General features: G+C 47.0%; 1 protein-coding gene across 2 annotated transcripts in view; it reads left to right on the top strand.

Annotated features, from left to right (window-relative positions):
• Positions 1–4,518: 4,518 nt before the first annotated feature.
• CRY2 (cryptochrome circadian regulator 2) overlaps positions 4,519–24,822 on the top strand; it is a 35,330-nt gene continuing 15,026 nt past the window's right edge. Inside the window, exons 1-6 of one of the 2 annotated variants that reach the window (XM_055309002.1) lie at positions 4,519–4,747; positions 14,037–14,145; positions 16,335–16,477; positions 18,069–18,253; positions 18,984–19,072; positions 24,581–24,721. In XM_055309002.1, the coding sequence (XP_055164977.1) occupies positions 4,533–4,747; positions 14,037–14,145; positions 16,335–16,477; positions 18,069–18,253; positions 18,984–19,072; positions 24,581–24,721 (882 nt within the window). In that variant the 5' untranslated portion in view covers positions 4,519–4,532. Of the gene's footprint in view, positions 4,748–14,036; positions 14,146–16,334; positions 16,478–17,781; positions 17,894–18,068; positions 18,254–18,983; positions 19,073–24,580; positions 24,722–24,822 lie in introns of those variants that run through there. The other variant, XM_055309004.1, reaches the window with a different exon arrangement.

The raw sequence follows: 24,822 nt of genomic DNA, 5'->3' as shown, positions 1-24,822 counted from the left end.
GCATGGAGCCTGTTTCTCCTCTGCCTGTGTCTCTGCCTCTCTCTCTCTCTCTCTCTGTCTCTCATGAATAAATAAATAAAATCTTTTAAAAAACATATTTTCTCCCATATAATCTTCCCAAAACTTTCTTTACTGTTTTACCTTTCACATTTAAGCATATAATCTACCTAGAATTGATTTATGTGTATCTTCTGAGATAGGGGTCAAATTTATCTTATTTATTTTTTTGTTTACATTGAGATATCTGTTTGACTCATTGTCCTTATAAGAAAAACCACCTTACTCCACTTTCGTACAAAGACATCTTTGCCCTGAATAAATACCTAGATATGTGAGAGTCAGTTCCTGGGCCCTCAATTCTGAGAGTTTGTCTATTTATCTTGTTCCAAGTCCTTGCTGCACGTGTATTATCATCATCATCATCATCCCCATTTTCCAGATGGGGAAACTGAAACAGAGAAGCTAAGCAAGTTGTGCAAGTAATTTGCTAGTTTGTGGCGGAGCAGGAGATGGAACAAGGAGTCTGGCTTCTCGGTCTCTAAGTCCCTCTAAGTTTTACAGGTTCCCAGGCTGAAGAGTTCAAAGAACATCTAAGTAGGCTTTGTGTGAAATCTCGGGGATAGGAACACCGCCGCTGCACACCGCGGGCCTGCATAGCTAAAGGGAGCAGAGCAGGGACACTTAGGTGGCTCAGCGTTTGACTGTCTGCCTTTGGCTCAGGGTGTGATCCCAGAGTCCTGGGATCGAGTCCCACATTGGGCTTCCTGCACGGAGCCTGCTTCTCCTCTCTCTGCCTGTGTCTCTGCCTCTCTGTGTGTCCCTCATGAATAAATAAATTAAATATCATAAAATAAATAAATAAATAAATAAATAAATAAACAAACAGACAAACAAATAAATAAATAAAGGTAGCAGAGCTGGGTGCTCAGTCCCACTCGTACCGGCCTCTTCTTTCCCAGTCCCACCACTAGAGGGCGCGAGTCACTTAAATTCGCCAGGGACGTCCCTCCTTGCGCCCCTAGTTACCTTTCAACCAATCATCAAATATTTACCGAAAGCGCAACTCGAAGGGAATGCAAGAAGTTGCCCAATCCAGTCTCCATGCAAGACTACAACAACAAAAAACGCAGGACTGAGGTGTTCTTAATTTCTTGAGCGAAGAAAGAAACCTCCCACTACCTAATTTGTCGCATTCCTAAACCACTATATATTAAGTCCCTCCTTAAATCTCTTACTCTTTCTAGCGTAAACTGGATTTTTTTTTTTTAACCCAGATTCTTTCATTCTACGCCCAGTGGAAACAAAGAGCAACTGTTTAGCATCCTCATGGCAACCACCCTTCAGAGATGCTTGTAAATTACGAGATATATGGCTATGAGGTCAAACCTTTTTATTTCTCTCGAAGATACAATAGTACTTGATTACATTTCACCTCCCTAGCAATTTATAGGTTTCTCTGGTCTCTCTTCAATTTCTCTATGTCCTTTTTATTTCATTTTTTTAAAGATTTATTTATTTACTGAGAGAGAGAGTTGGGGCAGAGGGAGAGAAGCAAACTGGATCCCAAGCCAGGCTGGATCTCATGACCCTGAGATCATAATCTGAACCAAAACCAAGAGTTGGCTGCTTATCCAACTGAGCCACCCAGGCGCCCCTCTGTAGGCCCCTTGTAAAATGTAAAGTTCAAAAGTGAACTTTGCACTCCAGTATTCTATCCAGTGTCAGATTTACTTCCTGGTTCATTCTTGAGTGTTAACCCTGTTATTATACTCAAACTATATGCAATCATTCAATAAAATAATTCATCCTTATCAATATGATGACAGATTATATAGTCATTAAAATAACAGACACAATGACACAGCAATATAGAATATACTTAATATTTTGTATAGAAATGCATGCAACACTGCGTTGGTTTGGGGGATTGTTGTTGTTTTTCATTATTGGTATAATTTTGAGGTCTTTTAAAAACTGACTAAAATCTTGTATTCACTCAGCAACTCATGGAGTGCTCGTTATGTGTAAGACCAAGAACGAGGTGTTGCAAGGGAGACAGAGGCAGACACAGATCCTGCTGTTCAGAATAACAGTAGCTGACTCTTATTAAATGCTTACTTTATCCTTGCTACTATTGTCATCCCTATTGTATAGCTTAAGGACGTGGGGAGCAAGGAGGTCAACTAGTTCACCAAGGTCACACAGAGTAAAAGCAGAACCAGAATCTGAATCCAGCCACTCCAGTTGTGCACATTAGGCTTTTTAACCATTATATAACACTGCCTCTCATGTTACCTTAATAAGATAGAGATAAAAGACATTCAATCATTCATCAAATATTTATTGAACAACAACTACGCGTCAAGTACCAAACTAGTGCTGGGAATATAAGTGATGAGCAAGATCAGCACAGTCCCCGCCCTCATGGACCCATAGTCTACACAGAAAGCATTATAGGAATTCAGGAGAAAGAGCACCCATCTTTGAGGCTAGGGCAAATAACTATCTCCTTACACTCTGTTTCATTTCTCCTCCACCTTGTGGAGAGACAAGGGGATAGGAGAGAGGAAATACAAAGTCTCAGAAAGGAAATGAGAGGTGGAATCTATTCATTTAGTAAGCATTTGGGATTAAAAAACAAGGACAGAGTCAGGACTGGGTAGACTTCTAAGGTTCCTGCCAATCTGAGACTAGTTACTGTTCAGCTTTTAAAACTATATTTTCTTTATTTATTTGGGAGAGAGCACGAGCAGGGGAAGAGGGAGAAGAAGGAGAGGGAGAGGGAGCTCCTTGCTGAGCAGGGAGCCTGATTTGGGGATGGATCCCAGGACCCCAGGATCATGACCTGAACAGAAGGCAGAAGTTTAACCGACTGAGCCACCCAGATGCCCCCTCTGTTCAACTTGTACTCAAGTAATCCTCAGTCAGTAAGTGCCAAGCACTGTGCTAAACCCTGAAAATTCAACTATAAATAAGCCATGGCCCCTGCCCTCCAGGAGTTTATAGTCTAGTGGCACAGAGAAACAAGCAAGAAATTCCAGTACCATGTACCAAAGCCAGCGATAAGAAGCAGCACAGAATGAGATGGGCATTATGCAGGCTGGGACCAGACAGCAAGAAAGTGACATCCATACAGAGCAGTGACACAGAACAAACTGGAGTTAAAGAGGCGACAGGGTGAGGAGTGTGATTCAGGTTTGAAGGAATAAGTTATGCAAATGAGAGAGAACCTAGGATTGAAAAAGATTCTGTGGTTTATAGAGTAATGCCAATTAATGCCACTAAATTGCTTAATTCCTTCATTGCTCATTCCCGAATTCAGGAAGGGTTGTGAGTATGGGCACAAGCTAGGGCCAAATTCAAACAAGCTCTTTGGTTGATAACCACAGCGCTCCAATCTAATTAGGCTACCTTAGCCCACCATCAGCACTTCATTGCAGGTGTTCATATGCTTCTCTTGCCATTCAGTCTATCAGCAAGGCCAGTACTAGACTTCAGAAGAAGAAGAGGGCTCCACGTGGCTCCCCAGGGGAGTAGTGAGGACAGTGTCTTCCGTATCTTTGAATCCCACACAGAATCCAGTTCAGTGCTTTGGGAACACAGAGGTACCACTGTTCTATATTCTACTAAACACAGAACAAAAGGAAAAGTTGATCTGATGGCATAATTATTATCTCAACCCACATCCTCTGCATTGCCGGAGCCTACTCCCAACCCCTTCACTGCTGCACATCAGGGCACTCCTCCTCCCTCCTTAGACTCTGCCACTTGCAAATGCCAAGGAGCTCTACGCAGATAAAAGTATAGCTTTGCGGATAAAAGTAGAAGCTTCAGACTCAGAATAATCTGGGTGGGATCCTTTCATTAGCTTTATGTACAGAGCAAGTCACTCAAGCTGTGGCAGCCTCAGATGTCTCTGTCTCTAGGATGAGAATAATAACAGCTCTTTCCCTGGGATCTGTTGAGTGAACGTAACCGGGTTAAGAACAGTGAATAAGACAGTCTATGTGAGGATACTGTCACCTTGCTTGGTATATAAAATGCACTGAATAAACAGGAGCTGTAGCAGAATGTTGCAGATGAGGTCACAGTAGAGGCAGACGTGGATGATGCCGGTTAAGTCACCGGCTGGAGGCACAGCAACCCCCACAAGCCCAGACAGCTTCCAGCCACAGGCTTAGAACAGGACGCCTGTAAGAGATCCGCCGTCCCTGGAGACTCGCTCCACGCCCAGGCCTCCGCCGCGACCCGCGGCTTGCGTCACCAGCCCAGCCCGCCGCCTCCGCTCCCCCAGACACACACATGGTGGGAACGTGAGGGGGCGGAGCCGGGCTCCGCGTCGCTGGGCCAATCGCCCGGCGGGAGGCGCCCAGCCAACGGCAGGAGCGCTCCGGGGCCTCGGGGGGCGGGGCCACGGGGAGGAGCGGCGTCGTCATAGGTCACTGGGCGGGCCGGGGGCGGGGCCCGCGGCGCCGGCGGGGGCGGAGCGGCGGGGCGGCGGAGCGGCGGAGGCCTGAGCAGTCAGAGCGGTGATGGCGGCGGCTGTGGTGGCGGCGGCAGCGGCGGCCCCGGTGCCGACAGCCGGAGTGGATGGCGCCTCCTCGGTGCACTGGTTCCGCAAAGGGTTGCGGCTCCACGACAACCCTGCGCTGCTGGCGGCCGTGCGCGGGGCGCGCTGCGTACGCTGCGTTTACATCCTGGACCCCTGGTTCGCGGCCTCCTCCTCGGTGGGGATCAACCGATGGCGGTAAGGAGGCCAGAGCGGGGTCGCGGGCCGGGGGCAAGCGGCCGGCCTCCAGGGCGCCCGGCGAAGAGCCCGGGTCCCGCCGCCCTACAGGGCGGGAGGTTCTGCCCCCCTGCGCCCACGGCCGGAAGACCCCGGGCCTGAGGGAGGTGGGACAGGCCGACGGAGCCGGGCCTCCAGCGGGAGAGGCCGGGACAGGGGAAGCAGTTAGTCATCTTGGTACCGCCGGCTCGGCCTCCACGGAGCGCGTTCGCGTCTTAGCCCCTGGGGGGCCTCACAGCATTCCTGCGGAACTGGGATCCTGCTCCCGGTTTTACAGGTGGGACTCCTGAGGCCTAGAGACGCAGAGTTGGCCTGCCGAAGGGACTTGCAGCCAGGGTGGCAGAGCAGGGACTCCTGGCCTAGGGCTTTTAGAGGCGTGCTCAGGGAGAGGAAGAAAGGAGGTACGGGATGTGAGCACAGCAGGTGCTCCTGGCGTTCTTCCAGTAAAGAGCCTAGTACTGGGCTCCTGAAGGCCATCTCTATCTCAGCTTCTGGCTTGTTGAGTCCATTCTTTCACCCATCCTGGTTTCCCTCTATCAAGGCCTTCCTGCCTCTGGAGGTGTCTAGAGACCCTGGCTTAGCATTAGATAAGGCAGGTGCCGTCGCCCTTTATCATGAAGACCCCAAGGGCTTGTCCAGTTAAAGGCACTGTGTGTCCTGAGCTACAGAGGAGTACTTAGACCTATTTTGAAGAATTCCCTCAGCCACTATCTGTGAGCTTGCTAGGAAAAGAGAGAAAGAGAGAAAGAAAGAGGAACCCAACAAAGAAAGAAAAAAGAAAGAGGTACCAAAGTATCACTTTCTTCCTCCTCTTCTCATGAGACTGATTTTTGTCTTTTATTTTTTTTTAAGATTTTATTCATTTACTCATGAGACACACACACAGAGAGACAGAGAGACAGAGAGGCAGAGACACAGGCAGAGGGAGAAGCAGGCTCCCCGCAGGGAGCCCGACATGGAACTCGATCCCGGGAATCCAGGATCAGGCCCTGAGCCGAAGGCAGACCGTCAACCGCTGAGCCACCTGGGCATCTCATGAGACTGACTTTAAAGGACAGTTGAGACACTGTAGATTAGACTTTTATCAACTGATGTGCTGAGGTTAGGGAGCAGGATAGCTATGATATCAAGGAGATCCCTCTGTGATGATTCCCGGAGTTGCAGTTGACAGAATCATGGGAAAGGATTAACAGATAGGTAGCTAATGTCTTTTCTCTGTAATCAGTGTTTAAAACCAAGGAGTTTTGAAACATCCTGTACCCATCTCTCCTTCAAACACCCCACAGCTGTCCTTTGGTTTGTTTGCAGTGTTCTGAGGGATGTTTGCTTGTGGCCATGTGCCACTGATGGGCAGCGTTATTCCCAGGATACAGTGGCTGTCAGTACACCATTCTTTTCCTCTCCAAGGTGTGTGCCCTGCTAGGAGAGTGAGTGCCCCTAGCAGTGGGTCTATTAAATGCCCCCTCCTGCCCCATTTATATAGAGAGAACAACTAAAGATAGTCCTGTGGAGAGCCTGCCCACACAGTTTTCAGGCTGCTCTATTGCTCTGCCTCTGCTCCAGTTTCTATAGATAGGAGGTTGGGTTTGACAAACATACTCAGATAACCATCCCTAGCCTAGACATTTAACCAAGCCTCAGACTTTGCCCTCTGTCTGTGGCAGCGTGCCAATTAGAGCAGAGTAAATAGAATCTGAGCACTTGCTTGTTACGTTGTCATGAAAGAGGTTTTGTTTTGTTTTGTTTTTACCAGGTTTGGGGGGACATTGCATAGAGCTGCCTACTCCTTTGTGGTAGGAGAGATTAAAAATCAACAAGAAAACCTCTGTTGCTGATTAAACTCAGATTTGCCAGGAACTTGGTGTTTATGGTCACTCTTGTGTGATTGTGCTTTTGAGCAAGTGAAGGAGAAAAGGAAATGTGGTGGCTCAGATGCCTGAGTGAAATCCTGAAGTCAGAGGCTGTGTAGGAATGTAGAAATTAATTGAACAATGATTGATGAGTTCCTAGTATCTTCCAGGCACTGACCTGGATGTTGCTAGGGACACAGCAGTGAACAAGCAGTTGTGGTGTCCAGAGCTCCTGGAGCCTACATTTTAGTGGAGGGAGACAAGTAAACAACCATACTTTAGTAGAACTAAGTGCCATGAAATAAATAAAATAGGGGAACAGACTAGAGCAGTATCAATCTTGCTGCATATGGGAATCACTAAAGGGCCTTTAACAGATGCTTGGACTCCATCCTCCCCCAGTTCCAATTTCATGATTCTAGGTTCTGGCCTGGGAATTAGGATTTTTAAAGCTTTCGTGTGCAATGAGGCCTAAGAAGCACTGGACTGGAGAACCACAGACTTGAGCCTCACAGCTTGAGGAATGTGTTGCAGTGCTTTGTCAGGGAGGCTAATTAGCTTTGGCATTCAGAAGAAAGAGATGAAAAAACACAAAATGGATCGAATATGATAACTGCTCTCAGGCCTGGAAACTGATAGGCAGGTGCCATTCCCACCATACTCTTGTTACCATGGTCAGATCCAGGGCACCCTCACCATACTCCTTGCTCCCATGATCAGATTCAGAACACCCTCACCACACTCTTTGTTCCCATGATCAGATCCAGGGCACCCTCACCACACTCTTTGTTCCCATGATCAGATCCAGGACAACCGTCACCACACTCTGCTCCCACGATCAGATCCAGGGCACCCTCACCATACTCTTTGCTCCCATGATCAGATTCAGAACACCCTCACCACACTCTTTGTTCCCATGATCAGATCCAGGGCACCCTCACCACACTCTTTGTTCCCATGATCAGATCCAGGACAACCGTCACCACACTCTGCTCCCATGATCAGATCCAGGACACCCTCACCATACTCTTTGCTCCCATAATCAGACCTAGGGAACTCTCACCATACTCTTTGCTCCCATGATCAGATCCAGGGCAGAGCAGCAGATTGTTTTACACACTCAGGTGGGGGTTGGAGGAGTGATGGAGCCAGCTGTACTTTGGCATAACTACAGTCTGTGTAATCTTCCGGTGGCTGTTTCTGGATCTGGGAGTGATCTGAGACAACTCTGCTGCAGCATAATGTCCTAGTTCTGCAGCTACTTCAGTTGCTGCCTCTGAGAAGCCTCCCTAAAAAGGGTGGGCCATGGGCCATCTGCAAGAGGTGGGGGGAAAATCAAGATCTCAGATGTCTGTTCTCTTGCATTTCTTACACTAACTCGTGCACAGAATTTTTCAGCAGATGAATCAGATTAAAATAACTATGAATGGCGCTTTCTATGAGTAAAAGAGGACAAAGAAAAACAACCAAGAAATATGTATATTAGCATAGCAGAAGGACTAGCCTACTCCTTGCCTTGGTGGTAGTGGGAAGCTAATGGGCTAATTGTAGCTCAGTGAGCCTCAGGACTTTTTTTTTTTTTTTTTTTTTTTTTTTTTGCACTACTTGGCTAACCCCTTTGCCATTTTTTCCCCAGCCCACCTTCCCCAAAATTGCTACATGTGGAAGGAGGTACTGCAATGAGAACCACGCCAGAAAGGGGATGATCAGCTTCTAGATTTAAAAATGGGTACTCAAAATAGGTTTTTATTGCCTTCCTCTTGCTCCTGCAACCTAGATCGATATTGGCAACAATTCACTGCACCCTTTATTTAATTCATTTTCTTCCTGACCCTGTGCTGCACCTGTATCCAGGAGCTGCTGGACAGGGGGAATTGGTAAAAAGAAAATATCAGCCCATATAGCTCAGAATTAATAAATGACATGAACTGGGACCTCCAGGATATCTGGTAAAGACCAAGTGTGTGTCTCATCCCAGTGCTGGAAGCTAATCACTATGAGACTGTCAGTTTGGTTGGTTCTTCCCTAGGACTTGGTCCACAAGCAGGGCATTGACAGCTGTAGTCTGTTGGGGGAGAAACCCGAATTTCTCTGAGCTGTTCACACTGGTACCCAAGAGAGTCACTTTACTGTTCTACTACTGAGGAAACGTTTCCATGTGCCAAAAAGGGATGAAAACCTTCATCTTTGTCTTCAAAATTAGGGAAGAATAAATATATTTTTAACTGAGCAGTACTTAGAAATCATTTCCTGCTATGGCTTGTAGATTTGAGTTACCCTTTTCCATGGGGCTTATGCTCTCTTACTTAGGATAAATTAATTTCTATTAATATTGTATGTACCAGTCTGGGCCAGCCTATGATATCATCATATAGTTAGATAACTTTGGCTTGAAGCAGAAAAACTTGGTCAAGGGATCCCTGGGTGGCGCAGCGGTTTAGCGCCTGCCTTTGGCCCGGGGCGTGATCCTGGAGACCCAGGATCGAATCCCACGTCGGGCTCCCGGTGCATGGAGCCTGCTTCTCCAACTCTGCCTATGTCTCTGCCTCTCTCTCTCTCTCTGTGTGTGACTATCATAAATAAATAAAAATTAAAAAAAAAGAAAAGAAAAACTTGGTCAAGGGCAATCTGGACCCCAAAAAAGAGTTCACTATCATTCTCCCTCCTCCTATGAACAACAAATAAAATATTCCTCAATGCAGAATTTGCCATCTCTAGGGAAGTTCTTCCCTAAAGATCTGCCTATCTTATTCTAAAGGGCTAGCGCCATGGAGTGCCTGAATTACAGAATCCTTTCTGTATTTTTGGAAATCCCTGTTTGGTCTTCTCCAGTACCATCTGCCTCTAGCTCCAGAGCACTTACATAATGTAATTCAATGGCACATGTTGTCTAATCCTAAGGGTGAGCTTCAACTGCTTGCACAGGACCGTGTGCTCTGAATTTTGGCCACGTGAGCTCAGCTTGGAGCTGCCAAGGGTGAGCTGCCAGCCTCAAGCACCACCATCTCAATGCCCAGGCCAGTTTTCTTTAGAGTTCACCCCATTGGAGTGAAGAGAAACTGGCCATGTAGAGAGGAGGGCTCTAAAGAATGGCAAAAGGCCCCAAATTCTCTCCAGTGAAAGAATGCACACACCTGCCCCAGTGAGCATTTGCTCAGTAGCAGCGCTGTTCCTGTTCCTCATTTCTTTGGTGTTATGCAAAACTGTCACCTGGCAGGTAAAGTACCATAGCAGTGACTTCTCTTTCTCTGGCTGCCTGGAGGCTTGGGCTCTTGGGGGCCTGTTGCCTTTTATGGGGGCCATCCTTAAAGCCTCCTTCCTGGAGAAGCCCTTTAGGGCTAGATTCAGGAGGGAAGTTGGAAGTAACAGCATCTCTAGAGCACCAAAAAGGAAGCAGAAACCAGGATATCAAAGAGAGAGAGTTTAGTAGGAACAAGTTAGAAGCAAAGAAAGGCAACTTGTAAACAGAAGCTAAAGTGAGGTTCAGTTTTCTAGAACAGTGCTTGCGAACCTTTATCCTGCAGAGGAATCACCAGGGGCTCTTTCTAAAATGCAGATTCTGATCCTAGAGGTCTGAGATTCTGCATTTCAACAAGCTTCTGGGTGGTTTACAGCTGTTGAGCCTCAGAGGAGTTGGCTGCAGTTGACAGTTGCGTCCTGGGCAGCGTAGCCTCAGTGCTCAGGCGGTAAGTCCTGGTCAAGAGGCAGTGGAGCCTGGTGGTTAAGAATGCAGATGCTGAGCCACACTGCCTGGTTTGAATTCTGGCCACTTATTAGGCTGTTTCCAGATCTGTAAAATGAGAATAATCATGGTACCTGCTTCACAGATCTGTTTGAAAATGAAATGAGATAATGTATGTAAACTAAATAGACTGGTGCTGGGTTCACTGCAGATGCTCATTAAATGTAAGTTGTTGCTGTTATCATTATTATCATTTGGTGGGGATCCCTGGGTGGCGCAGCGGTTTGGCGCCTGCCTTTGGCCCAGGGCGCGATCCTGGAGACCCGGGATCGAGTCCCACGTCGGGCTCCCGGTGCGTGGAGCCTGCTTCTCCCTCTGCCTGTGTCTCTGCCTCTCTCTCTCTCACTGTGTGCCTATCATAAATAAATAATAAAAAAAATTATTATCATTTGGTTGTAGAGTTCAGAGTCGGGCCTTCTACTTCCTGCTTCAACTGTAGAGATTTGTCTTGTCAAAGAAAAGGGCTGTCGTGAGGTTATCTTACTTATCTTACTTCAGAGATGCTTACTCCAGAATTTCTCCTTTTAGTAAATGAGGTCTAGAAATGAAGCTCTGGGGAGGCAGCCGGAGCCTAGCTTTCATGTGCACGTCAGCCTTATTTATAGCTTCAAACTGAAAGCCTGTGCAGCCTGGTGGACTGCGAGGGAGGAGGCCACCAACGTGCATAGCAGGGACATTCCTGAGAGCCACAGATGGAGGACCCTGTGCCCAGAGGTGATAGAATCTAAGTTGCCAGTTACACCCGGCATTCTCCCCGGCCAGACCCAGGTTTCCGTGGTCCGAGACTGTTCACATGGGTCTCTCTTCATCTCTTGAGAGGAACAGCGTGGCCTGGGAGGAGGCGGACACAAGTGCAAGTGCGTCACTCTGGGTTTAGCTTTCCTTTTCTGAGGGTGTCAGTTTCCCAAAAACAGAAATTCACAGAGGCGGAGCTTAGGATTTGGAGAAAGCAGCAGTTTCCCATCCCCACTTCTGGGAGAGTCTCTGCAGGCCTGCATAACACTCTGGGCTGAGCCTGGGACACACTCAGCTCATGCTGGAATGTGGGTCTGTGGCGTTTGCTGCCACTGCCATGGGAGTGTCATGATGCAGACGTCAGAGGCAGCAACGGGGAATGGTTCTAGCTGGCAGCCTGGGAACAGGGGCTGCTCCTGTAAGCCTGCAGCAGTCAGGGGATGTGATGTGCTGCAGAGACGGCACAGGGCTTCATTGTGTTCAAAATAAAATCGAGTGATTTCCATCATTGACAGAGATGGGTGGGAGATGATAACATGTAGATGGTAGAACCAGGCTGACCTGTTGGGGCTTAGCTCCTCAAGAAGTTCAGAATGTCAGTGGATTACCTATATAGTCAGATTCATGTTTGTCAGAGAGAGGGATGATTCCAAACACTTGAGGTCCAGCAGAATATCAGCCCCCGGGGTGCCACTAAAAGGCTTTAGAAATGGGGCACAAGTTCCTATCCCAGCTTTGTCGCTTAATAATTATGATCTTAAGCAAATTAATTATCCTCTCTGTATTTCATTTTCCTCATCTATAAAATGAAGACAGTATTTCCATTTAAAATGTATTGAAAGAATTAAAAAGAAAATATGCTTTAAAACCATAAACAGATATGTAACATCATTGACATTGTTTGCCTCTGGGGAAGGGAATTAAATTCCTGATGGATAAAGGAGAGGCTTTTTTTTTTTTAAGATTTTATTTGTTTATTCATGAGAGACACAGAGAGAGGCAGAGACATAGACAGAGGGAAAAGTAGGCTTCTTGCAGGGAGCCAGATGTGGGACTTGATCCCTGGCCCAGGATCACTCCCTGAGAGGAAGGCAGATGTTCAACTGATGAACCACCCAGGCATCCCAAGCGGAGGCTTTTTACCATGTACCTTTTTATAACATGAATTTTACAATATATAGTTATCTGTTTAAAATGTTAATTTTGGGGGGACTTGGGTGGCTCAGTTGATTAAGCATCTGCCTTCAGGCTCAGGTCATGATCCCAGTCATGATCCCAGGGTCCTGGGATAGAGCCCCACCTCCTGACTCCCTGCTCAGTGGGGAGCCTGCTTCTCCTATCCTCCCTGCTCCTGCTTTCTCTGTTGCTATCTCTCTCTCTCTCTCTCTCAAATAAATAAATAAAATCTTTTAAAAAAATGTTAATTTCATTTAACTTAAACATATAACACATGTTAGTGCGCTTGGCTGGTTCAGTGGATAGAGCATGCAATTCTTTTTCTTTTCTTTCTTTCTTTCTTTCTTTCTTTCTTTCTTTCTTTCTTTCTTTCTTTCTTTCTTTCTTTTTTCTTTTTTAAGAGGGAAGGAGCTGGAGAAGGGGCAGAGGAAGGGAGAGAGAGGAGAGAGAATCTTAAGCAGGGTGCATGCAGAGCCTGACTTGGGGCACCCTGAGATCATGACCTGAGCCAAAATCAAGAGTCAGACACTTGACTGAGCCACCCAGGCACCCTGAGCATACAACTCTTAATTTCAGGACTGGAAGTTCGAGCCCACATTGGTTATAGAGATTATTTAAAAATAAAATCTTTAAAAATAAAGAAATAAACACATGTCATGGGCACCTGGCTAGCCATCATGGTAGAACATGTGATTCTCAATCTCAGGGTTGTAAGTCTGAGCCCCACGTTGGGTGTAGAGATTACTAAAAAAATAAATGAATAAACTTAAAAAATTTTTTTAAATAAAACACATGTCACAAAAATGTATTGATAGATTTCTCTGAAAGGTGGTTATGCCTAACTGAACAGTAAATAAATGTTTGTGGTCAAATAAAAATAAGTGATCACCAAAGGTGCTCAGCAAATGCTCTTCTGCATAGTAATCCAGCTCTCAAGGGTAGGTCTCTTGAGTATCTGAGGGTCCCTGCCCCAGCCCCCTAGCCGCCAAAGCATGTAAGGGTATCCTATGGAGAAGTACCTCCTAAGACCTCTCTCGGGATGAGAATCTGGTGGCCAGAGCCCCGGAGAATGAGCCACCTGCCTGATGAAACCCTGGGAACTTGGGCCCCAGCCCAGGCTGTGGAGCTGTGGCAGTAGACATGTGTACAGCCTAAAGCATGCCGACAGAAAGGCAGGGGGTCTGTTGGACCAGGTAGGTAGGATTTGCCAGGGCAGTTGCAGCCTTGTTCCTCTCTAGTAGGACTACAGTTTTGTTCTTGTTTGTCAGATGGCTTTCTCCCCTGTTTTCCCTTTTGATTTTCACAACAGCCTTGCGACTGAGAAGGAGCAAGTGCCTTGCCTCAGCTCACAGAAAGGCCACAGAGTAGGAGCAGCTCACATTTGTCCTAGGTTTTCTCTATGCCGGGCACTGTACTCAATGTTTTTCATGCATTATTTCATTTTCTTTCCGTAGCAATTCTAGAAGATGGGTATGAACATCAACTCCGTGTTACCGATCGGGGGGGGGGGGGGAAGCTAAACAAATTAAGTAACTGCTTAAAGTCACAGAGCTAGTGAGTGGCTAAGTCAGGATTTCAGTGGAGGCCATGCTACCCCCCCCCCCACCTCCCGTGTCATAGCTAGAGCAGAGGACTAGTGATGCTATTTGTTTAGCGTAAACAGTGTACCAGGGTCTCCCTGCTTTGTCAGGCAAAAGAGTGCCTCTTTTGAATGTTACCACTAAAAGGCCTGTGTGGGCTCTTGCAGGTTCCTACTTCAGTCTCTGGAAGATTTGGATACAAGTTTAAGGAAACTGAACTCCCGCCTATTCGTTGTCCGGGGACAACCCGCTGATGTATTCCCAAGGCTATTCAAGGTGAGTGTGCTGAGTCCTAGAGAAGATGGTGAGATTCTCTTGTCTGGACTTTCCCTGCAGACTAAATGAGGTGATATTCTGACTAAGAAAATGGAACCAGTCAGCGCTAGCCTGTAGGGAAGTGGGGAGCTAACCCTATCAACTTGCCAATAGAGTGGAAACTGTGTTAAGGAAAAAAATTCTGTGAAACCAGTGTCTTGTTGGAAAGTTCCCAGCTCAGTCCAGACAAGGGATGTAGCAAGTTATTCCACCCCGGATGCCACTGGCTTCCTCAGATGTTTTCTTAGCTCATGCCAACAAGATTTATTAGGGCTCTTCTCTATGCCAGGGGTTTGAAGACAAGTTTTCCTTTTTTAGCACAGGGCGTTTCCTGTCTTGTTGTGTGCTGCTTATTGGGGGAAAAAAATCAGCCTTTTTGAGGGAGCTCCCTGCTTCTCTTGGGGCAAATGGTTGATAAAATCTTCACTTGGGTACCATGTAGACCTCTGTCTCTTCTGTCAAGTAGCCAGCCCACTTCCCCTACCCTCCCACCCAACCCCTTTCTTTATAAAGCACATTTTATGGCCCAAACAGGCAAAAGTACTCATCTCACATCATCACAAGAAGAAAGGTAAGTATAGTAATAGGTATTTTAAGAGAGAGACCACATTCATGTAACTTTTATTTTATAATTGTTCTATATACACTAAAATAACACTATATTTTATAATTGTTCTATTTTATTATTAGTTACTCTTGTTAATCTATTGTGCCTAATTTATAAATTAAAGTTCATCATAAGTATGTATAGGAAAAAACAAAATACTATACATATGGTTCAGTACTATCTGCAGTTGCAGGCATCCACTGGTTGTCTTGGAACACATTCCCTGCAGATAGGAGTTTACTACTCTATATTTATTGAGCTTCTACTATGTCCCAGGCTCCCAACGAGGTACTAGGGTAATGATGAGATAGCATGGTTTCTGCTCTGAGAGTTCACACTCTTAATGGAGGAAACAGGCAAGTATTGGACAATTTCACTGCCATATGATAAATGCTGTGATGATGGGTAAAGGGCAAGGTACAGGAAAATCCTATTGAAAGAGGAGATCTTTCTTCTCAAGAAGGAAAGCTTCTTGAAGAAAGTGGCATCTATTTTTATTTTTTTATTTTTTTAACAATATTTTTAATATTATTCAGAGTTATGCTTTTTTTTTTTTTACCAATGTCAACTATATGAGTTGCTAAGCACGGTACCCAGCTCATAGTAAGGGCTCAATAAATGTTTAGTCCCATTATCCTGGATGAGAGATAGCCAGCCCTGCTCAGGATCCTCACCACAGGCAGAACTCAGGTCCTGCATAGCCAGGACATTTGCCCAGGGGGCTTAGAGTATTAAGGGTCCAAGACCAGAGACTTTGGTTGGAATGTGGTTTTCTTCTTGCTAGTTCTGTTTTAGGGCTTTCTGTGGGTTATCTGTACAACTTTTCACTGGGCCAGCTTTCTTCCAGCATTGCAAGGAAATCTAGAAAATTCTACTAGAAAAGACTAAAGGCTTGAAAAAGAATTCCCTTCTTTTTTAACATGTGGCCCTGATTTCTCTGACCTCTGGACTAAGGATTGCTCCTCCTTCCCCAGCCTTCAGGGCAGGAGCTAGAGCCTGTTAGCTCTGTTTGCTTCTAGCCCCAGGAGTGTTGCTGTGGAAACCATTAAGACAATTCACATAGCACAAGTCTGCCAAGAAAACTAAGCCAGAAGTTTTCAGGGCTCTGAGGAGCTCTGGGAAAGGCATGCTGGGCAGGAAGGAGGCAGTGATCCTGTCTCCACTGCCTCCATCAGTGAGTCAGTGCTTCTTTCTGGAACTAGGGCCTCCCCTGAGAGCATTGTATTTATAGCCTCCTACTTCATTCTCCTACCAAGGACACAGCAAATGTACAGGACTACCCACCTCTCTCTTGATTCCACTAGCCTCAGGCTCCACTGTTGGCATGCTAATGGCCTCACCTCAAAGGCCTGCTGCTCTTCTCAAACTTCAGGAACCTCAGATTATTTGCTTTCCAGTTAAATCTTTGTCCCTAGTTTGTTCTGCAGCCCATTTTGGCCCATGAGCCACAGATCTCTAGGCTCATTTCTTCCCAGGAAGGAGCTGAATCCTCAGCTTCATTCTCCTCCTCTAGTGTTTAGCTTAACAGATTCTCTCCCCACAGGAATGGGGGGTGACCCGCTTGACCTTTGAATATGACTCTGAACCCTTTGGGAAAGAACGGGATGCAGCCATCATGAAGATGGCCAAGGAGGCCGGTGTGGAGGTGGTGACTGAGAACTCTCATACTCTCTATGACCTGGACAAGTAAGACATGGGTCCCAGGGGTCAGGTTGCCAATTGTGGGAGTCAGTGTTTTGGTCCCCTGCTGAGCAGAACTCTGGGAGGTTTACCAATGGAGCCATCTAGCACATGAAGTATGGCATTTTCTAGGAGCTGGAGGGGAATGAGCCAGAGTTGGGGCCTGTGGAACAAATCACAAAGAGCTTTAACCAGTTTGGGTGCAAAGAAGCTTACTAGGGCTGAGGGATAAAAGCAATGAGGATCCCCACACAAGATCTCTATAGATCTGCTCCTAAACTGCTGTCCCAACTGCTCTTCACATTCCCACTTGTCCTGCTACTGAAAGGCTGATCTCTGACCTCAGTGGACCCTGCCTGTTACCCCTCCTGACAGAGCTCTGTTCTCATAGGTCCAATTTCTGTATTTATATGAGTTCCCTGGGCTCCCCTGGCTATCTGGGTTTCCAGGCCATGCATTTAGATGTTGTGTGGGAGTCTCTAGAGATCCCTGCAGGGGGCTGATAACTACAGAGCAGCCTCCTTCCCTAGGGACAAGCCTCTGCTTTCAGAGCATCTAGGAGGAAACCCTTTCTTCCCCTTCCCTGGCAGAGCTGTCAACCTCTTGCTGCTGCTGCTGTTGCTGCCAAGCCAGCAGCCTTCCCTGCTCCCTGCCCCCCTTTCCCAACATGGTGATGGCTGCCAGGAGGCCAGGTCACACATCTCTGCACGTGAGCTAGCTCTCAGGAGGAGCCCCTGGGTGTGGAGCTCCTCCTCCTGCCACGTGCCAGAGGACAGGGCGAGGTACTGCAAGGGGCTGCAGCCAACCTTATATCCCCACAGTGAACTCACCCAGCCAGCCAGGTCTTGCATAAACTGCCTCTTGGCCAACAGGAAGAACCCTGGGAATCTGGCTCCTGACCACCCCAGTGCATTTTATAGAAATAGCCTCAGTTCTCCTCTCAGTCCTATATATTCTTTTCTTACCTGAATGCAGGTCTGTTTCCTTTGGTCATAAAAAAAAAAAAAAAATTGTAAACTGCCAAACACCCTTTAAATAGTTGTTGCTGTTAACCCCAGCCCCAATCTCTGATCTAGGAAGAATAAGCTGTTCTCCACCTCTCTGTTCTAATAAATTGGGGCCAAGAAGGGAATGATTTTTTAACAAAAGAACATGCTTGCCATTCTTATCAAAGAACTTCACGAAGGTTTATGTTGGGAGAGAAAGGAAGGCGCTGTGAGGATTCCCATAGCTTGGACACAGGCAGAGTACCAGAAGACTAGTGGGGATTTTTCTATGATTAGAGAGATATGGTCAGTCTCTGTCTTTAGGAGGCTCCACGTGGACACCAGGGAACCTGGAATTGAGTCCCAGCTTTGGCCCTGCCTTGCTCCATTACCTGAGGCACCTGCTCCAGCTCTCTGGGCTTCATTTTCCCTCTCGGTAAAATGGAGATGTAGCCTCCCTTGCCCCTTCCTTTCCACTTAGGGGTGGGACCCATGAGTGGATGAGGAAAGCCACCCTCTAAGCCTTCAAAGTCTGGGTTCTTTTCTGGGTGGGCAGGGACCTAAAATGAAACGCCTTGTGCATGACGTTAGGTGTGCTTTGGGATTCCCAGGATTATTGAGCTGAATGGGCAGAAGCCACCCCTTACCTATAAGCGCTTTCAAGCCATCATCAGCCGCATGGAACTGCCCAAGAAGCCCGTAGGCTCTGTGACGAGCCAGCAGATGGAGAGCTGCAGGGCCGACATCCAGGACAACCATGACGACACCTATGGCGTGCCCTCCCTTGAGGAGCTGGGTGCGTACTTCCTGCCAGGGCCTATGTTTTGTAGGATAAGTAGGCTTTATCTTCTTTGTCAAAGTGATACATGTTATTATAGACAGTGTAGAAGACACAGTGAAACAGGAATGAAAATAACAATCACAGTGACCCCAAGCACTCCTGATTTTGGAGCATGTCTTTCCAGTCTTTTTTCTGTGCTTACTCACATACATAATGTTATGTTTCTAATTCCTGCTCCCGTTTTTCTACTTCTCTGTCTCAGAAGATACAGGCCTCAATATAGGCCTCTCAGTCTCTGTGGACTCCTCAATACCAAGATAACAAGTATTGCTCCCATTAAAAGGGGGTTGGTCAGCCCCTCAGGTTACTGACTTATACCCTTTCTCCCCTTCCTCTCTCAGCCCCCATTTCTTGACCTGAGTAAAGTTAGCCTTCCTCACCTGAAAACTGCTATCACTGCCAGCCAACCCGATAGGGTGAGCAGTGCAGGATTGTTCTCATGTGCCTGGAATGAGAAGTGGCTGGGATAGGGAAGGCAAGGGAAAGGAGAGAAAAAAGTCACAGTGGAAAGAGAACTGGAACAACCTGGGAAATGCTGAAATGTTTGGATGATCTCAGCCCCAGCAGCACCAAAAACATGGTTCAGTTCCCATGAAGCTCAGAGAACACAACCGATGTGTCAAGACTTGCTGAGCTATCACTGAAATGGCCTAACTTCTGGTCCTGTGACCTCCTCCTCTTATAGGGTTCCCCACTGAAGGACTTGGACCAGCTGTTTGGCAAGGAGGAGAGACGGAAGCTCTGGCCCGGCTGGATAAGCATTTGGAACGGAAGGTATGGTCCCTGTTTCTGGGTCACAAAGCACAAGCAGAAGGGGATATGAGGGTCAGCCTTCATGTCCTTTAGTGCCTCTTAGCTCAGAGTGGTTGAAAATGAAAAGTCTTCCTGATGACAGTAAGAGTGGTAATAGTTGCTGCTATTTAGTGAGCATGCTTACCATGTGCTGCTCACTGGACTAAGAATTTCTGGATGAAATACCTACTTGCATGATTTCCTATTGTCTTTTCAACATCCCTGGAAAGTAGGTGTTAAGCTCTCCATTTGACAGATTATGAAATTAAAGTTTAGAGAGGATAAGTAACTTGCCTGAGGTCACACGGTTAGGAAGTAGTAGACTGAGATTTTGTTCTATGTGATTTCAAAACTTATATTCGATTGCTTTTCTTTCATCTCTATCTATGCAGGTTCCCAGAAGGTATCTGGTTGATGAAGTCCCTAAGATTAATTTCTTTGTGTTTAGGTGTCCCCTCCTCACCTTTTGCTGGGTCCTCTCCAAGGCTTCAATTTCCATTTGTTTGGACACAGAGAACAAATGACCCATCTCCCAATGAAGTAGGAATTGGACAGGGGAAGGAAAAACCCTGAGGCCCCAAAGGCACTCCTTAACAATGTCACATGGCTTCCATGACCCTGGGGCTAGAGGAGCAGAGAAAGTTCTTAGGACTGAGTCACCCTCTGGTTTTCTGCCCGCTGTTGCTGGTTTGTAGACCAGTTCAGAATTTTTTGTATTCTCAGATGGATAGGCATTGGGCCTAGCAGCCAGGTGATAACTATGGAACAAGCAGACCTACATAGGAAAAATGCTTCCCAGCCCTGAAGATGCCTCAGCAGCAGTGAAAATGGGCCAGAGGCCCGACCTCCCTCAGAGAGGCCTTGATGTCTGTATCTGGGTGTTAACTTTCAGCCACTCACTGCCTGAAAAGGATGAGACTGATGTCCAAGGGCTATGGGGAGGACTAGCTGTCCCTGTCTGCATCAAGAGCTTTACCCAAAAATTCTTGGGGTCAGTTTGGGAACATAGGCCAGGCCAAGGGGCAGAGTGGTGGAGATGATAGATGGGATGGCAGGAGTAGAAGAAGACTGACAAGTGTAAAGAGCTAACTTATAGTCTGTGGATTAGCATTACCTTAAAATCATGCTGTGCAGGGCTGTCCCTTAGGTCACCAAGTCAGGGGATCCTTTTCCACATACCCCTGGAGGGGTCTGGTCTGTCATGGGATCTTGTGTCAGGATCCTTCAGACTCCATGGTGATCAGTGGGAACACTGTATCCTGCATGACTGGGAGAAGAAAAGGGGCCGGCTCTGTGGAGGTTTATTTCAATCTTCAGTTTTCTAACTCTGGAATAAACATCTATCTACTCACGTCAAGATGGCTTAGCGCTAGAAAGACTGCCCAGTGAAGCAAGTATGGAGTCTGTCTCCAGAAGAGTAGTTGATTGTAGATAGGCATGAAACAAGGAATTTTGTTTGTACTGAGGATCAGGAAAAAGTGGTTCAGAAGGTTACTAGAACAAAGAACAAGAGAATTTTATTAATTAGCTTGTATTTGCAAGCTGGCTTTTGAGAAGGAATTTTTGAACTCAAGTAACTAAGAGTCTAAGGCGTAGCCTTTAGGCATAGCTGGATCCAGGTTTCCAAACAATGCTACCAGGAATACATTCTCTGTCTCTGAGCTCTGCTTTCCTCCCTACTAGTTCATTCTCAGGCGGGCTTTCCTTGAACAGTGGTGGAGTGGTCACCAGCAGCTCATTTTCAGTTGCTTAGCACCCCAGAGGAAGTGGCATGCCTCATTTCCAAAAATTCCAGGAGTTTTCATTTCCAAAAATCCCAAGGAGTGTTTTCATTGGCCTGTTTTGGGTCACGTGACAGTCCTTGAGTTAATCACCATGTTTGAAGAAGGGGCGCTCTCCCTGGCCCAACTTGCATCTTAAGCCTACTCCCTGAGTCAAAAGTGAATTTAGCTCCTCTTCACCCACAGGGACTGAGATTAGGAAAGGCTGGATCACCACAAGAAAATTAGGTGCTGTCACCAAAAAGGGGAGACACACTGTATGATCTTTGCCACTGAGTTACCCAAAATAGTAGATGAGGGCAACCATCTCTTTTTAAAAGTATCCCTATTTTTAAATGAAAATGGAATGATAGAATTAGAATACCTCCATTTTGTGGCCTTCAGTGATGACACATTATACATTACTGACTGCTAACCCCATAAAGAGAGAGAGGCAGGCATTATGTCCCCCCACAGTCTTGCCAAAGAAATCAAACCTGATTCCAATCCAGTCTCTGGTACCAGCTGCCAATTTGCAGTCAGTAAGTACACCATGAGTCTGCAATAAGCAAAATGCAGGCTGTGAGAATCAGTACAAGTCAAATGGCCTGGATTCTTCCATAGAAAAACTGAAAAGGAAAGAAATGACTGAAAATGTGTAGACTAAAAGAAACTGAGGGGCGCCTAAGTGGCTCAGTCAGTTAAGTGTCTGCCTTTGGCTCAGGTCATGATCTCAGAGTCCTGAAATCGAGCCCTGCATCAGGCTCCCTGCTCAGCTCAGCGTGGAGTCTGCTTCAGGATTCTCTCCCTCTCCCTCTCCCCCCCCCCCCCGCTTTCTTTCTTTTTCTCATAAATAAATAAATCTTAAAAAAAAAGGGGGGGGATCCTTGGGTGGCTCAGCGGTTTGGCACCTGCCTTTGGCCCAGGGTGATCCTGGAGTCCCAGGATCGAGTCCCACATTAGGCTCCCAGCATGGAGCTTGCTTCTCCGTCTGCCTGTGTGTCTCTGCCTCTCCTTCTCTCTCTGATATACATAAATAAAATCTTTTTTAAAAAAAACAAAAGGAAACAAATTAGCATCTCAAAGACCTGTAAATGGCCAGGGCTAAACTATATAGTGCCTTGGGATGCACATGTGGTTGAAAAAAAAAAAAAAAACCTTAAAAATGTAAGGAATAGGGTTGCCTGGGTGGCTCAGTCAGTTAAATGTCAGACTCTTGATTTCAACTCAGATCATGATCTTGGGGTCTTGGGATCAAGCCCCAAGTCTGGCTCCATGCCTTGTATTCTTTCTCTCCCTCTGTTCCGCCCCCACTAAAAAATGTAAGAAATGAATGAAAAGATAAAGCCCTCCCTCCAAATTTGCTTTGCAAAAATAGAAAAATGTCAACATTTTTAAATGCAAAGAGGTGATTATTATAAAAGCTGGGTGAGTGGTTACTTGTGGAGCCAGAAGGAAACTATGACTGGGATGGGTTTCTGGGGTGGCTGGCAAAGTTTCAGTTCTTGAACTTCAGTGATGGTTGCAAAATGTTTGCCTTAGAGTAATTCATTAAACCACACATTCCTGTTACTTCTATATCTGTATTTAAAGGCTTGGGGCACCTGGGTGGCTCAGTTGGTTAGGCATCTGCCCTCAGTTTGGGTCATGCTCCTCGGGTCCTGGGGTCCTGGGATTGAGCCTTGTGTCAGGCTCCCTGTTCAGCAGGGGGCCTACTTCTCCCTCTCCTCTGCAGTTCCTCTGCTTGTGCTCTCTGGCGCGCTCTCTGTCAAATATATAAAACAAGAAAATCTTAAAAAAAAGAATACAAAGGCTTTCAGAGGGAGATAAGTAAGGGTATGGGCAGGCAAATATACTTAGCGTTTGTCAGAAGCACTTAACCTAATGCTTGAGGGGTTACTGCAGAGGAGGTGAGTGTTAGGTTGAGATTTGAAGGAAGAGTCAAAGTTAACTAAAGGAAGGTGAGTAAAAAGGGGGAAAACGCTCCAGGCCAAGGGAGCTGTGTGTACAAAGTCCCACGAGAGTATAGCACTTATAGCGAAGTGGCTAGAGATGAAGCTAGAAAGACAGGCTCACCCTGTCTGATAATGGGGTACTTGTAAGTCATGTTTAAGATTGGGACTTTATCCTAAGAGCAACAGGAAGCCCAGTGCACCTTTGTTTTTCTGCAGGATGGCATGCTTAAGCAATCACTCTGCTCCCAGTGTAGAGACGGGATTAGAGGGGAATGAGAAGAGATGCAGGGAGGTCAGTTTGGAGTCTACATCTGACCTGTGGGTCACAGTTGTCTAGTCTACATCTTAGCCTGAACCAGGTTGGTAGTAAGAGGGATGGGAAGAAAAGAACAAATTTGAGGATTATTTGAACAGTAGAATTGACAGAACTTGGTGACAAGGAAGTCAAAGGTGATGGCCAGGCCTTTGGCATGGGCAACCAGGTGGATGACTGGGCACTTTCTGAGCTAGGAATGCCGATGGAAGGGTGGTCTGAAGAAAAGAGCTGTTACACTTTGAGGGGCCTGGATGGCAATCAGGTGGAGATCCTGGCTGGGACTTGGATAGAGTAATCTGGGAGTCTAGCTAAATGGTAGCTGAGCAGTCTGAGCCGTTGCCACCAACGGATTGATCATCTGCAGAGAGGTAGTGTTGGGAGCCTTGGGACTGAATGTGCTTCCCCAGGAACACAGTTGAGTAGGAGCCCAGCACAGAGTCCTGAGATGCCAGCGTTGAGGGGGTTGGGAGGGGACACAGCCAGCCACATGGGAGGCAGCCAGGAGTGTGTGGAGTCCAGAGGCCAAGGGAAGAGAGAGTATGGAGACGGGAGCAGGGTGAGGTGTGCTGAGAGGTCCAAAAATATAACAGGCTATGCCTGTGGGACTCAGTGGCATGGAGATCACAGGGACTCTGGTGGGAGCCAGCTTGGGGGAGCAGTGAAAGCAGTGAAGCAGTGAAGGCAGAAGCCATGCTGGGGTGGGCCAAGAGGTACAGGCTGTGGAGACATGGGCTATGCAGAGAGGAAAGAGGACCTGAGGGTAAAGGTCCACAGGCTTACCAGAGGTCCTTTATTTTTTTTTTCCTTTTGTTTGCAGAGAAATGAGATGATGTCCCCAATATTCTTGCAGTGGAAACTGGAGAGGCAAAGATGGAAGGTGCAGGAGAAGGAAGAGGGGAGGGCTCCAGAGCCAGGGGAGGCCTTGGCTTTGGATAGGGTCACTGGAGGGGCAGGGGGAGGTAAGGGGAAGATGTAGACACAGGTGAGTTTGTAGATTTGGTAGCTAAGAGTTGAGAATTTTTCAGCCAAGGGCTCCCATTTCCTTACAGGAAGGAAGGACAGTCACTTGCTGAGGGGTGGTGGGGAGGTGTGGAGGAGGAGGTCTGCAGAGGGTATAAAGTTTGTGAGAGACATCACAAAGAGAAAGAGGGTGCAAGGAGTTGAGGAAGAGAAAGTCTTTATCAGATATAGATGGAATCTGGAGGCAGAAGCTAAGTCCTCCCCCTAGCCCTGTCTTTTACCACCACAGTAATCCCAGAAGAGCCACATAACCCTTTGAGCTTCATTGTTCATTTTCAAAAAGAGGTACTGATAGATGCTGTCCCAGAGGATTGCTCAGACCACACGGGAGAATCCACGTGACAGTGAGCCATGAAGGAAAGCCCTACACCAGTGCCTCAGGGTTTTTCCTCTGCAACATCCAGGCCTTTCCTTTCTTTGCCTTCTTTTCCCACTGCAGGCCTGGGTTGCCAACTATGAGAGACCCCGAATGAACGCCAACTCCCTGCTTGCCAGCCCCACAGGTCTTAGCCCCTACCTGCGCTTTGGTTGCCTCTCATGCCGCCTCTTCTACTACCGTCTGTGGGACCTGTATAAAAAGGTGAGGGGTGAGCGGGGGTGGCACACCTTACCCCCAGTCACAGCTGAGCAGACCAGTCCTTCTGGGCTAGTCGGACACCCTGAAAAGGGGCCCCTCCCTCT

Source organism: Nyctereutes procyonoides, unplaced genomic scaffold (genome assembly GCF_905146905.1).
Source record: "Nyctereutes procyonoides isolate TBG_1078 unplaced genomic scaffold, NYPRO_anot_genome, whole genome shotgun sequence".
NCBI lineage: Eukaryota > Metazoa > Chordata > Mammalia > Carnivora > Canidae > Nyctereutes > Nyctereutes procyonoides.
The sequence above is the reverse complement of the archived record's forward strand: the minus strand, read 5'-3'. Positions and strand labels throughout refer to the sequence as shown.